Source organism: Leucopleurus acutus (genome assembly GCF_964270905.1).
Source record: "Leucopleurus acutus genome assembly, chromosome: 16".
Classification (NCBI taxonomy): domain Eukaryota; kingdom Metazoa; phylum Chordata; class Mammalia; order Artiodactyla; family Delphinidae; genus Leucopleurus; species Leucopleurus acutus.
The window spans coordinates 16322529-16336735 of NC_139158.1; the positions used below are offsets into that span (position 1 = coordinate 16322529).

The 14207-nt window shown below is 55.0% G+C and overlaps 2 protein-coding genes across 3 annotated transcripts; both read left to right on the forward strand.

The window, feature by feature from the left end:
- Positions 1 to 2082: 2082 nt before the first annotated feature.
- Positions 2083 to 7820, forward strand: LOC309972963 (uncharacterized protein; the record flags this gene model as incomplete). The annotated part of the gene is made up of 4 exons (XM_082856856.1): positions 2083 to 2088; positions 2909 to 3052; positions 3306 to 3461; positions 7707 to 7820. 4 exons carry the CDS (start codon positions 2083 to 2085, stop codon positions 7818 to 7820), a joined length of 420 nt encoding a protein of 139 aa, XP_082712982.1.
- Positions 7821 to 8701: 881 nt separating this feature from the next.
- Positions 8702 to 13872, forward strand: ALDOA (aldolase, fructose-bisphosphate A). Of its 2 annotated transcripts, none has more exons than XM_082857440.1 (9): positions 8702 to 8757; positions 11155 to 11281; positions 11367 to 11578; positions 12048 to 12102; positions 12233 to 12393; positions 12741 to 12824; positions 12942 to 13116; positions 13281 to 13480; positions 13569 to 13872. In XM_082857440.1, exons 2-9 carry the CDS (start codon positions 11170 to 11172, stop codon positions 13662 to 13664), a joined length of 1095 nt encoding a protein of 364 aa, XP_082713566.1. In that variant the 5' UTR covers positions 8702 to 8757; positions 11155 to 11169; the 3' UTR covers positions 13665 to 13872. The 2 variants fall into 2 exon arrangements, with proteins under 2 accessions (XP_082713566.1, XP_082713565.1); XM_082857439.1 differs by lacking the exon at positions 8702 to 8757 and adding an exon at positions 9729 to 9856.
- The last annotated feature ends 335 nt before the right edge of the window (positions 13873 to 14207 follow it).

Genomic DNA, 14207 nt, shown 5'->3' on the forward strand with positions numbered 1-14207 from the left:
TAAAAATGGGCAGAAGACCTAAATAGACATTTCTCCAAAGAAGACATACAGATGGCCAAGAAGCACATGAAAAGCTGCTCAACATCACTAACTATTAGAGAAATGCAAATCAAAACTACAGTGAGGTATCACCTCACACCAGTTAGAATGGGCATCATCAGAAAATCTACAAACAACAAATGCTGGAGAGGGTGTGGAGAAAAGGGAACCCTCTTGAACTCTTGGTGGGAATGTAAATTGATACAGCCACTATGGAGAACAGTATGGAGGTTCCCTAAAAAACTAAAAATAGAATTACCACATGACTCAGCAATCCCACTACTGGGCATATACCCAGAGAAAACCATAATTCAAAAAGACACATGCACCCCAATGTTCATGGCAGCACTATTTACAATAGCCAGGTCATGGAAGCAACCTAAATGCCCATGGACAGACGAATGGATAAAGAAGATGTGGTACATGTATACAATGGAATATTACTCAGCCATAAAAAGGAATGAAATTGAGTCATTTGTTGAGACGTGGATGGATCTAGAGACTGTCATACGGAGTGAAGTAAGTCAGAAAGAGAAAAACAAATATCGTATATTAACGCATTATGTGGAACCTAGAAAAATGGTACAGATGAACCGGTTTGCAGGGCAGAAGTTGAGACACAGATGTAGAGAACAAACGTATGGACACCAAGGGGGGAAAGCCACGGCGGGGGGTGGGGGTGGGGATGGTGGTGTGCTGAATTGGGCGATTGGGATTGACATGTATACACTGATGTGTATAAAATTGATGACTGATAAGAACCTGCTGTATAAAAAAATAAATAAAATAAAATTAAAAAAAAAAAAAAAGAATCCGCCTGCCAATGCATGGGACACGGGTTTGAGCCCTGGTCCAGGAAGAACCCACATGCCGCGGAGCAACTAAGCCCGTGAACCACAACTACTGAGCCTGCGCTCTAGAGCCCGCGAGCCACAACTACTGACCCTGGGTGCCACAACTACTGAAGCCTGCGTGTCTAGAGCCCATGCTCCGCAACAAGAGAAGCCACCGCAGTGAGAAGCCCGCGCACCGCAACGAAGAATAGCCCCCGCTCACTCCAACCAGAGGAAACCCACGCGTATCAACGAAGACCCAATGCAGCCAAAAATAAATTAATTAAATTAATAAATTTATTTTTTAAAAAAGAAAAAAGGCACAAGATCTGACGTGGGTGGGAGGAAATCACTTTGATAATGATGTGAAGGTTGAAGAGACCAGATGATGGCTCTTAAATTTGGGCACTGTCAATAAAAATGAGTGGGGGGTCAGGTTGAAAAATTACTGAGGATAATTCTGTACAATTAAGAAGTGTCTCTGAGTTTTACAATATCCCTGGGAGGCAGGCGTTTCCCCGTTTTACAGAGGGGAAAATGGACTCAGTGAGGCGCAGTGATTTGGCCGAAGTCACACAGCCAGTTGGCGGTGTAGCCCGGGGGTTCAGGCTTGCTTTTGCAGCGCCGCAGGACCCAGCACACGATGAGGATCCGAGCCAGGCGGGTAGCGGCGGGAACTCTCGCCATTTCTACTCGGTAACTGCCGGAAAGCCCAGCGGACATCGACTAGAAAGAAGAGCGGGCGTCCACAGACTGGAAAAATGCAACGAGGGGCGCGTAGAAGGAATTTTGGGTCTGAGCGGCCACCGTAGTAGCGGCGCTCTGATCCCCATGACAACAGGGAGAAGCAGCGGGAGGCTTCTGGGCGGTGCAGTAGCTGCGGCCGATTGGAGCAAACAAGGAGCGGAATCCGTGAACTGCCCGCGGCCCCGAGGGCGCAGGTGATGGGGATAGGTCGATGGAGGGAGCCCGGGGTTTGGGGACAACGGTAGGATGTGGCCAGGGTCGGGCTGGGGCCTTCGAAGGAGGCGCTGCCCCGAGTCCCCATCATCGCTGTCCGGACCAGGGACCGTCGTTGGGCCTCAGTTTCCCCAAACGGGAAATGGGAGGAGGAGAATGGGCATCCCAGGCCAATGGCCCCTCTCAGTGTCTGAGGCCCAGGACTTTCTCTCCTCTGCAGCTCCTGGACTGACTGGCGCTGTCCTGCCCAATGGACGTGAGTCCTACCCCTCTCTGGAGCGGCCCCCTCAGCGCCCTCCACTCACCCTGACTTTGCCTGCCTTGGAGCCTGGACTGGAGAGGGGGCTCTTTACCCAACATAGACCCTTCCAGCTCAGGACAAGAGCTGTGAGACAGAAAGAGAGTTGCAGGGACGGCCTTCCCATGGAAGGGCACATCCCACTCTGGCAAGATGAGGAGCTAGCCAAGCAACAGAGAAGAAAAGGCATCCCAGGCAGAAGGAACAGCATGGGCAGAGAGGTGGGCGTGAGAGAGAGGCCAGGGCATTTGGGGAACTGCTAGGACTTCAGTACGGCTGGAGTGTAATGGGGGAGAGGGAGAGGTAGGCAGGGCCAGATTGAGGCCTTTGTCGCTGAGATAAGAAGTTTGGACTGAGTCGGTGGGAGCCATTGATGGACCGCAAGGGAGGGAGGGATACGCAGGACAGCTGGTGTGGAAAGGGTCACAACTGCAGGTTGCAAGACAGTTAGAGGCCAGTACTGTGGGCTGAGGGATGGTAAAGTAGTGCAGTGGAAGCAGAGACAATAGATCTGTTTGGAGAGGCATTCTGAAAGGAAAGGCAATAAATCTTGGAAAAGTCTAGAATGACCAACAGGTCCTCGATGGTGCTGAAATGGGGATGACAAGAGAAAAGGCAGGTTTGGGGACAAGACAGTGTAGTCCTATTCACTCTCTCCCCACCACCTGGTGGCTGTTCCTCCCCTTTTCCCAGCCACCTCCCGTGTCCCTCCTGGTATTTCTGTGTCCCTGCAGCCCCTCCGCATCTCCTCATCACCCCTTCCTCCTGTGCTGTCCAGGCCTCCTCTAGCCCGTGGAATCCAACCCCGGCTCCCGTCAGCAGCCCCTCCCTGCTGCTCCCCATCCCTGCCATTGTCGTCCTCGCTGTGGGCATCTATTTGTTGCTGCTGGGCCTAGTGCTGCTGACTAGGCACTGCCTGCTGGTGAGGGGCCTGGTGGGGGCTGAAGGGTGGGCCTGGGGGAGGAGGAACCTGGTCAATTTTTCCCCTCATTTGTAGGCCCTTACCCTGAGACACCTTTGCCATTTAGTCCCCGCATCTGTCCCTTTCGTGGGACCAGGAGATCCTCTTCTCGTCCTCAGCTGAACCTTCTGCTGCCCCTCTCCCCAAAACTGAGTCTTGGCTGTACCTCCCTACCTGCCGCCTGGCCCAGAGCTTGAGCCCTGCCTTCTCTTAGGCCCAGGGCTGCTGCACAGACTGCAGCTCCCCCTGCAGGAAGCAAGGCGCCTCCAGGCCCCAAGACTGTTGCTGGACCTGCGCAGAAGCCTGTGACTTTCCTCTGCCCAGCCCAGCCCACTACCTGGATGCCTGCTGCCCCCAGCCCGCCGAATCTGTGAGTTCTCTCGTTCTGGCCCGTGAGTCCTGATCTTGGTACTCTCTGTGCATTCTTTTTTTTTTTTTTTTCGGTACGCGGGCCTCTCACTGCCGTGGCTTCTACTATTGCGGAGCACAGGCTCCGCACGCGCAGGCTTAGCCGCCATGGCTCACGGGCCCAGCCGCTCCGCGGCATGCGGGATCCTCCAGACCGGGGCACGAACCCGCGTCCCCTGCATCGGCAGGCGGACTCTCAATCACTGCACCACCAGGAAAGCCCTGCATTCATTTTTTGGTTCAACAAAATTTATTACTGAGTACCTATTCTAGGCCAGGCACAGTTCCAGGTACTGGGTCAGGTGGAGACAGCCAAAAACAACATATCAGATATTTTCTGGTAATGAAAGCTACTTGGAGAAAGGAAAATAGGGCAGCATCTGGAGAAAGGTAATGTATGTAACATGTAGGGCACATTTCTACTTCTGAAAATGGTAGTTAAAAGAAAAGACAGCCCCTCACAGAGCTCCTTCTGTTTGCAGAGTAAATACGATGTTCTAGATACTGTGCTACTTGATTAACAACCCCGAGAGCTGGATATTTTTAAAAACCTATCTATATGTATTTTTTTAATTACAAAGTGTGCATGTAGAAATACATAGAAAGTACAAGTCACTTTATAAACTAGCTCTCTAACCAAGGTTGCTACATTTGGTGTATGTCCCTCATATACTAATACACATACAGTACTATCACTGTTGTATTTTACTATTGGTAAAAATGTAGTCATACCACATATACCACACAGACTATTTCCTCACATCTGCCACTTGCCCTTTTTAACGTGGCATCACACCTTGGTTACCTATCCATGTTTTTATCCTCCTTTTGCAGGGGAATAAATTGGCTCAGGGAAATTTAGTCACTTTTCCAGCATTCCACAGTAGAGTCTTGCACAGCAAATTGCTCCTTCATGTGTTGAAACAGAACCCTCAGGGAGAAGCCTGGCTCACAGAGGACAGGCCAATTCTGCATTTGTGGCTTTAAAGCCACATGTTAAGTGTAATTGACCACCTTCCTAGGCTCTGATGATTTTGGGCTCAGAGATGTAGACAGCAAAGCTCCTGCCCTTGAAGTGGGGACCTTCCCCAGGGAGGGAAGAGTGAGGGGAAAAGACCAAGCAAATTCATAACTCGGGCAGACTGCAGTTGCAAATCCCTGCGAGATGTTTTGAGTTTCAAAATAAATTATGGGGCAAGGAGTTCTCCTCTTTCAGGTAATCTGCGTCTGGTTTCCCAGGGATAGCCTGGAGATGGGGCCCAGGGCTGGGGCTAGGGGGACAAAGGGGAAAAAGGAGAAGACCCTGGGTCCTCAGACCTCCTATTCTATAAGAAATGCTCAATTGCACAATGATTTCTGGCCCCCTCTCCTGGGGACACCACTCCCTTCACCTTCTGTCCGCGGGGAGGGAAGAGTCAGAGGCCTCTCTTCCTCCTTGAAAGTGAGGTGCGCTGTCAAGAGGGACTGGCTCCTCCCACTGCCGCCTCCAGGGCTGCAGGGCGTCCAAGCTGGAGACCTCAGGTCCTGATCCTCCCCGGCTTCTGCCAGAGCCAGGAAGGATTCTAGAATGACGAATGGTCATTCTTTCCTTGAGCTGTCTTTCCACAAAGCACAGTAAGGCCTCTGTGTTCTTCAGTTTCCTTATAGTAACAATAGCCACCACAAATATTCCAAATCTCTTGGCTTCTTCACAGCTGTAGAAACTGAGGCTTACAGAGGCCTAAAGCCTGGGTGGAGACACAAACCCAGGCTTCTCTTTCTCGCAGGGAGAAACCTGCCTATGTTACTTCTTTCACAGGTATGTCATGAGGACCTAATTCATTCATTCATTTATTTATTCACTTATGGAAGATTTATGGAGTCACTGTTGAGGCACTGTGCTGAGCCTTGGGGGCGCAGTGGAAACAAGGTAGACACGGCCACCACGGGGCTTACATTCCCGCAAAGGACAGAGAAATAAGTAGGCAATGTGAGAAATTGCCTCACATTCTGAATCGAGGGTGAGAAATGATGCAATCCAGGGCAGTGGTTGGTTCTCAGCCCCTTGTGTGATCAGAAGCTGGAACGAGGCTTAAATGGGAAGCCAGGCATCCAGGCCCCATGCCCAGCAGATCTGGAATGGGATCGGAATTTGCGAATCTTTAACAAGTTCTTACACGACTGACACATACCACCAGGGTTAAGAGCTATTGCTGAGGGAAAAGCGCTGTGACAGAGGAGCTCCCTTTTGCTGAGAGCTCCCTCCCTACCAGGCACCGTGCTTCCTGCCTTCCACTGATTCCCCACAGTGACCCTGTGAAGTAGGTGTTATATTTAAAATATATTTCAGAGATGAGGAAACTGAGGCACAAGTCATGAATTAGCCACACCTGGGCCTGAACTAGATTCAAACCCTGAGCTCCAAACAGTAACGATGGCTGGCCTTCACAACCTCAAAGTGAAAGAAATCAGAGTGAAAAACTACAGGCCTAGAGAAACACAGGGCTTAACAGTCATGTGGAGCCCTTGTTTAATGTACTTAAAAAGCAGATTCCTTCCAGAAGCCACAAGGCTGCCTGTGAGAGTCAAGATATCCATTAGCTAGTTATTAACAACTAGAGCCAAACCCTTCCAGGGGGCAGAGCCAAAAAATGCTTTTAATACCCTCTTCTCTGAAGCGAGAGCAGTGGGACCTCTCTCAGCCCCCAATTCTGCGCACAGAATGACGCTGCAAGTCCTCCAAAAACCCACAGAGTTGACTTCAGCCCAGACTGGGACTCCCCAGAGACACCCCAAACCACACCCCCATCAAACACAAGGAAGCCACCTCGCTCTCTCCCCTCCACCATGATATACTTCTACCTCTTTCTAGAGAGACAATTCTTTTAGCAGGAGCAGATGCCCTCCCCTCACCGGAGCCCCTGGTGATATCTGATCTCACCAGTCATCGGACACTGCACCCCGAAACCTCAGCTCTTCTAAAGGTCATTCCCCTATTCCTGGCTTGGCCCGGTGTCTGATTGAGATGTGCAACTGTGACTGTCACTAACTCTGCCTTAGGCCTCAAGGAGCCAGCCTTGTCACACATCCTGGGTGGGTCCTATTCCAGCCACTTGGCCTGACTCCAGTCCCTGCCTGCAGCGGTGACAGATCATCCGTGTCCCAGGGCAGAAGAGGAGTGGGTCGGAGTGGACCGGTTCTCCCTTCCTAAGGACTTGCTGTTCCTATTCCCCAAGAGGCAGACCTTCTGTCTCCCCTGGGAGATGAGAAGCCCTCTTCTTCCTTCTTTGCCTAAAGAGGGGAAAATGATATGCTTTGATTGATCCATTCATTCAACATTCATCTGTATCTCAGACACCTGCTGAGCGTGAGTCCCCTGGTAGCTCAGTGGAGACGGGAGAGGAACTGTCCCTGCCTTAGCAGACCCTGAAAGAAGCTGCTATTCATGCCCCTGGGAAGCAGTTGGTCAGGGGGCATCTCAGGACTGGGAGCAGGCAGGCCTAGACCCATCCCAGCCCCACTCCTTTGTTGTATTCCTTTGCACGATCACTCCCCTCTCTGAACCTCCGTTTCCTCTTTTGTAAAGAGGCCCTCTACTCAAGGTTCTGATAAATAAAAGAGATGTAACTCCTTTTAAACATTAAAAAATTAAATCTGCAAATTACCATTTTTAAGGAAAACTAGATTTTAAAAATCATTCATGAACATAGTCTGTGCCTGGCACAGAGTAGGTGCTCAGAAATAGAGGATGAATGAGATCCAGCTTCGTCTCAGGCCAAGGAAGAAATCCACAAAACCAACAAGTTGTTTTTATCATAGACAGTGTGTGTGTGCTTTCCCAGTCTAACGACTTTCAATTGCGTGTTATAAGAGAAACATCTCTGAGCTGAACATTGTGACCTAAGCGTGGGTCCAGGGCCAGCTGTCCTCTGGTCCTCAGTCTCCTCATCCATAAGATGGGAAGAAAGAAAGGACCCCCCACCGCCCACCAAATGATTTCTTCCAGCTCCTGAACCCAGCTGTTAGGAACATTGCCTCCTTGCTGATTTCTCAACAGCAGAAAGAATTGATTTGTTCCCAAGAATGGTGAATGGCACCCTCTGATCCACTGGGCAAATGGGACTTTGCAGGCCACTCTGTTCCCTTCTCCCCTGAGAAGGAAACAGCTTCAGGCTCTGGTCCCCCTTCCTCCTGCCCAACTCCCTCACCCCATTCTCCTCTCCCTCAGGATTGGGCCCCTCGCTGCCCTTGCTGCTGCCCGCTCTGTGACTGTGCCTGTGCGTGCCAGCTTCCTGACTGCCAGAGCCTCAACTGTCTCTGCTTTGAGATCAAGCTCCGATGACAAGACGCAGGGTCCCTGCCCTTTGGGGAGCGGCCAGCTCCCAGGGCCCTCAGGCCCTGTTCCCTGAGGGGCCTCAGGACACTTTTCTCCAGGCTATTGGAACCACAAATGGACTACCCAGCTCACCAGCCTGGGAACCAGCAGTGGAGAGCCTGCCTCCCTGCAGAGTGGGACTCAAGGAGCCCTCCGCCAGCTGCATGGCGGCCCCTTTGGAGGGCCAGAAGAGAGAGTGGCTGGTGCTCTGCCAGGTGCCCCTGCCCTCCTCTCCCCCTCCCCAAGTAAATGATCGTATTTGAAGGTGAGGGTGGGGGACACTGCTCACCACAGTGAGCATTATGGGACAAACTTGGGCCTTGAATATCAGGGTGTAGGGGTACCCCAGGCACACCCTGTCCATGGACTCTTGGTTATTCTGAGGTGTGAGTGTAGTGCCTGCATCTGCTCTCCCTCTAAAGAAACAGGCTCCGGAGAATCACAGCAGCCAGCGAGAGGCCCGGAGTCAGGGGAGCAGAGGAGACAGGGAAGGCCACAGATCTGAGTCCCCTACCCTCCTTTCCTCCGCACAGATCCCTGTCCAAAGATTTCTCCTGACAACCTTTTGAGGGCATCAGTCTGGATTTCCAAGGAAATTTCCTCTGAAGTACTGGTGAGTGGACAGGGGACCCTCCCCCCACCCCCAAAGAGGCAGGCCCACAGCTTCCTCCCCATCCTTCACTTTAGGCCCCCAGCTGGCATGAATGTCAGGAGCTTCAGGTTTCCCTAAATATAGATCCCCTGCCAGGGGATCTGTGGTGAGGAAAGGGCAAGGGTCACCGGAGAAGGTCGGGGACATTGGTTGGGGGTAGGGCAGGAGCTGCCTTATAACCCAGCCCGGGTGTGGCCTGACTCACTCGCTGCTGACCAGGCTCTGCCCGCTCCTTCGGCCTCCTCCTCGCAGGTGGGCGCCAGCAGGACGGAGCGGGGGTGGGGCTGGGCTGAAGGCGTCGGGATTAAGAGGGGAGACCTGGCGGGTAGGATGGGGAGGCTAGAAAAATATCTGGGAGGCTGACAGCGGGCGGACGGATTTTATTTTGGAGAAGGAAGTCAGTGCCAGGGAGAAGTTTCGCAGGGACTCTGGCCCCGCATCCCCAGACTTGCTTGGGCAGAGCAGTAGCCGGCGGGTTTCCGCTGGGTCTGGCTTTCGGGGGGCGGCCCGGGCGGCGGGAGCCAGACCCGCCGGAATGGGGCGCAGATGTCTCCCCGCGGGAACCCGGAACAGCTTCCGTCTCGCCTCCGCCCCTTGCCAACCCCTGCCGTCTCCTCGCGCTCCCCGTGCGTGCCCTCGCCGCCCTCTCTTCCGCCGGGGCTCGCAGTCGCTTGACCTCTGGATTCGGTTACAACGCGACGCACGCTGCCTCAGCGCAGCCGGAAGCTGGGGCTGCCCCGGGCCGCTGGACTGGGCCCCTGGCGGGGGAAGCTGAGCCTCAGTCTTCTCGGGCTGTGCCACCCGCTTTTCTCCGACCCGACCCCCACCGCATCCCCATCTCTGCCGGTGCCCCAAATCGGCTGAGTCACAGCGCCCCAAAGCACGCCAAGCGGGGGGTGGGGGTGGGGGGAGGAGAAGGGAGAGGGAGGGGAGGGCCCCCGCGACCCGCGGGATGTGGCCCGAGTCACGTCCGAGGGGGACGGGGTGGGGGAAGGGATCGTGTTCTCGCCGCACTGTCCTCGCCCAAGCGCCGCCTCCGGGCTTCGCCTTTCGGGGGGCGGTCTCTCGCACAGCCCCTCGCCTGCAATTGGACGCCGGGGCGCCTCCGGCCCCCTGCAAAGGGAAAATCTCCGCGGAGGGTGGAGCGGTGCCTTTATAAGGCGCGGCACCACCTCCTTCCCGCCCGCCCCCGCGCGCCCCCCCTCGGGAACTGAGTAGGCTGCGTTCCCCTTGGAACGCGCCTCAGAACCAGAGTCCCGGTGACGACTGCCGTGTTCGCTCCCTCAGTCCACTCGCCAGCCCGCGGCTCTCCACCGCTGCACCCCGCCAGTCCGCCCCTCTCCTGTGCCAGGTGAGCGCCCCTCGCCACGTGCGAAGGTCAGGGAGAGGGTCGTGGGGAAGGATCCGGGATGTAGTGGCGGGTCGGGCGTCCGCGCGGAGCCCCCCCACCCGGGCCCAGCATCTCCCCTCTCCACCACCACCCACACCTGTGCTCCTAGCCCAGACTCCCCAACTCTTCCAGCTTGAGCTCCCGCGGGTTGCTGCGCAGTCCAAGGGCCGCTCCGCGCTGAGTCACGGCAGGGAGGAAGGAAGCAGGGCGAGATGAAGTACCATTTCCCCCTCCCCTTTTCTTGTTAGGACTCTTGGTGCAAGTATTATGGCCCCTTTGCCTCTGCAGGGATCCTAGGAGGCCCCGAGGGGTGGGGGCCAGCTCATATACTGCCTCAGGGTTCCCGAAAGCGGGTGGTTGGTCCCTGTCCTGGGAGACGGGTGCCCCCGCCGAGCAGGGGAAACCCCTCGGCAGCTTCTGATGCCCCATGAACACTTTTCCCTATTTTTCCTTATCGGGTGACCTTGATTCTGAGCCTGGAACAGCTGCAGCCGCAGAGCATACATGAGCATTTTTCAGGGGAGGGGGTGGGCGCTTGCCTTTCCTCCACATTCTCTCACCCTGTATGACCAGTGAGAGCGACAAACCACCCCTTTCCTCCACCTCGGGCTAGGCTTCCTCTGCGGCCCTTTTCTGGGCTTCTGATGACCCTCCTGCCTTTTTCCTAACACCCTTTTTCTAACAACCTCCCCCCACCGTGGGGGGAGAAGCCTGACCTTGGGGTGTCCTTGAGGCCATGGAGCCTGAGCCAGCCCTGGGATCTCTGCAAGGAACACTCCTGTAACAGTCAGAAGATCTGGGTGCTACGCTCACATCTGGCTCTAGGGTTGCTGTGTGGCTTGAAACACAGACCTTTTCCCTTTTCAGGCTCCTTTCAGATGAGGAGGTTGGGCCTTCTGCCTTCTGCACAACCTCTAATTCTAAAATACTCTGGTTCGGTTTTGCTTCCAGGCAAGGTGACCCCATGGCAGAGCGCAAGCCAGGAGGGTCCGGCTTCCACGTGACTTGCCTGTCCATGGCTCTGGCCTATTCCCTTTACTCCAGATGCCAGTATACAGCCCCACCCTCAGCTGGGCAATACCCAGCAACAGAGTTAGGAAAGGTACAGGAGGCAGGCCGAGTATAGGGAAGTCAGGTGTAGGGGAGAGCTGGGGACAGCAAGTGTCCCTTGCCCTGACCTCCAGGCAAGGGGCCTTGCTTGTTGGGAGACCATGGGAAGACCCTGCTAACTAGCCCTCCCTGGTCTGTCTCCTGCCCAGGAACCGACAGGCACCATGCCCCACCAATATCCAGCACTGACCCCGGAGCAGAAGAAGGAGCTCTCTGACATTGCTCACCGGATCGTGGCTCCGGGCAAGGGCATCCTGGCTGCAGATGAGTCCACCGGTGCGGGCAGGACACAGTGGGAGGAGGGCCCCAGGTTGGGGGTGATAGGCTGATCCCCTTATTCCCATGTGATGCTTCCCTCCAGGGAGCATTGCCAAGCGACTGCAGTCCATTGGCACCGAGAACACCGAGGAGAACCGGCGCTTCTACCGCCAACTGCTGCTGACTGCCGACGACCGCGTGAATCCCTGCATTGGGGGCGTCATCCTCTTTCATGAGACGCTCTACCAGAAGACAGATGATGGGCGTCCCTTCCCCCAAGTTATCAAAGCCAAGGGCGGTGTTGTGGGCATCAAGGTGAGGGGGCTAGGCCTCAGGGTGTGAGATGTAAGATGGATCTGGGGGAAAGAAATCCAGAGTAGCAGGCTGGGGGATGAACTTCGGGTCGGAAGCCTGGAGACTTGGGTGGAATCTGCCCCAGATCACCTCCAAATCGCGTGTAAAAAAGCTAGAAACATATGGGACCTGCTTGGCATTTTTAATCCTTGCAATTGTGAGAGGCAGGTGTTACACTTATTATACAATTGAAAAACTAGACGCTCAAGGCCATGAAGCGTTTTGCTCATAGGGTTAGTAAGTGGTAGGAGCCCTGGCTCTCTGTGTGTGTCCTGCTCTATAGGATCAGATAACGTGACTATGTGAAACATTTGCAAATCAGGAAAGATACTTGAGAGAGGAAGTAAAGCGGGGACAGGGCGGGGCTACAGAGGAGAAAAGGGCACTAGAGATCACTTCTCTGTCCTGTGTTGTTGCCCCACTCCAACAGGTAGACAAGGGTGTGGTACCCCTGGCAGGAACAAACGGCGAGACAACCACCCAAGGTGAGAACCGTTTAGCTCCCAGCCCTACCCACCAGCCCACCCAGCTCGGTACCCCTCTGGGTGCCCAGGGTGTGTGGGAGCCACGTGCCCCCTCCTCTGCCATGCTTTGATTCCTCCGTCCCCTCTACAGGGCTGGATGGGCTGTCGGAGCGCTGTGCCCAGTACAAGAAGGACGGAGCTGACTTTGCCAAGTGGCGTTGTGTGCTGAAGATAGGGGAACACACCCCCTCCACCCTCGCCATCATGGAAAACGCCAATGTCCTGGCCCGTTATGCCAGCATCTGCCAGCAGGTGGGCCTGTAGGTCCCCAAGAGGCCACTTCCCACCTCTTTCCATTCCAGCATGTCAGCTAGCCTGCCACCCATGTGCCAGGCTACCTACCTTCCCCAAGGCAACTGCCCCGGATCCTCACCAAGCACGAGGCTTGGGCCCGTGGAGGGCTCTGCAAGCAGAAGAGCAGAATAGGGGTTGTGCAGGTGGATCTGGGGAGATGGCTGATCTCCTGCAATCGGCCAAGGGCTGTGAAGCCAGGGGTCTCTGTCGTCATGGAGATGAGATCTTGGTCAGTGGCTGTGGAGAGCTGTAGGTGGGGCTCTGGGTTAGGAGGCCTCAAGGCTGCCCTGTCCCTCACCCCACAGAATGGCATTGTGCCCATCGTGGAGCCTGAGATCCTCCCTGATGGGGACCATGACTTGAAACGCTGTCAGTATGTAACCGAGAAGGTAGGTTGCCTGCCTGGGCAGTGAGGTGGGCTAGAGAGCTGGGCTGGGGGCCCTGGGGCTGACCCCCGTACCCCTCCCTGCTTCACCCCACCCCACTTTGGTCCCGCCCTGCCGTAGGTGCTGGCTGCTGTCTACAAGGCTCTGAGTGACCACCACATCTACCTGGAAGGCACCTTGCTGAAGCCCAATATGGTAACCCCAGGCCACGCCTGCACCCATAAATATTCTCACGAGGAGATTGCCATGGCAACTGTCACAGCGCTGCGTCGCACAGTGCCCCCCGCTGTCCCTGGTGAGACCCACACCCTCATCTTGACCTCTGGGAGGTAGACAGACTGTACCCATAAACCTTGTGCCCATGTGCTCTAATTTCCAGGTCAGCTTCTAGGGCCTCCTACCAGTCCCCCGGGTCTCTGACTACAGCCCCTACCGCCATTTCACCCCCTTCTTCTACAGGGATCACCTTCCTATCTGGAGGCCAGAGTGAAGAGGAGGCATCCATCAACCTCAGTGCCATCAACAAGTGTCCCCTGCTGAAGCCGTGGGCGCTGACCTTCTCTTACGGCCGAGCCCTGCAGGCCTCTGCCCTGAAGACTTGGGGTGGAAAGAAGGAGAACCTGAAGGCTGCCCAGGAAGAATACGTCAAGCGAGCCCTGGTGAGGATGGGGCAGGAGGTGGGCAGGGTGCTGGGGTGGATGGGATCTGAGAAGGAACCTTCTCACTCTGGCTCCTCTCCCCTTTTAGGCCAACAGCCTTGCCTGCCAAGGAAAGTACACCCCAAGTGGTAAGGCGGGGGCTGCAGCCAGTGAGTCCCTCTTCATCTCTAACCATGCCTACTAAGCGGAGGTGTTCTAAGGCTGCCCCCTCAACACTCCAGGCTCTGCCCCCTCCCACACTCACTCTTGAAGAGAGGGGGCCTCAACCGGGGCTCCAGGCTGCTCTTGCCCGTCACTCTTGCCTCCCTCGTGACATTGATGCCTGGTGTTGTCTGTGTACGCTAACTCCGCCATTTCCAGCCTACTGCCAATAAACAACTATTTAAGGGGGAGTCTGTTGTCCATGTCTGTGGTGTCTAGGGCAGGGGAGGGCTGGGGGAGGTGGCAGAGCCCAGAGGAGAAAGCGCCCTTGCATTATGTTCTTCCTTCTTGAGCAGAAAAATAGGTGAAGGAGGTGGACTAGTTTAATACTTTGTTTAATACTTGCCCAGGGCTTCAAGAGAAGAGCTTGTGAATTTTCTTCCAACCACCCAGTGCTCTGTTCCTTCTACCAGCAGCATCTGATAAGGCTTACAGTGGGGAAGCGCATGTGTAACTGCTGGTCTTAGGAGGCTGCAGCCTCAGCCTCAGTTTTAGGCCCAGAACTCACAGGTGTAGAAGGCCCCTG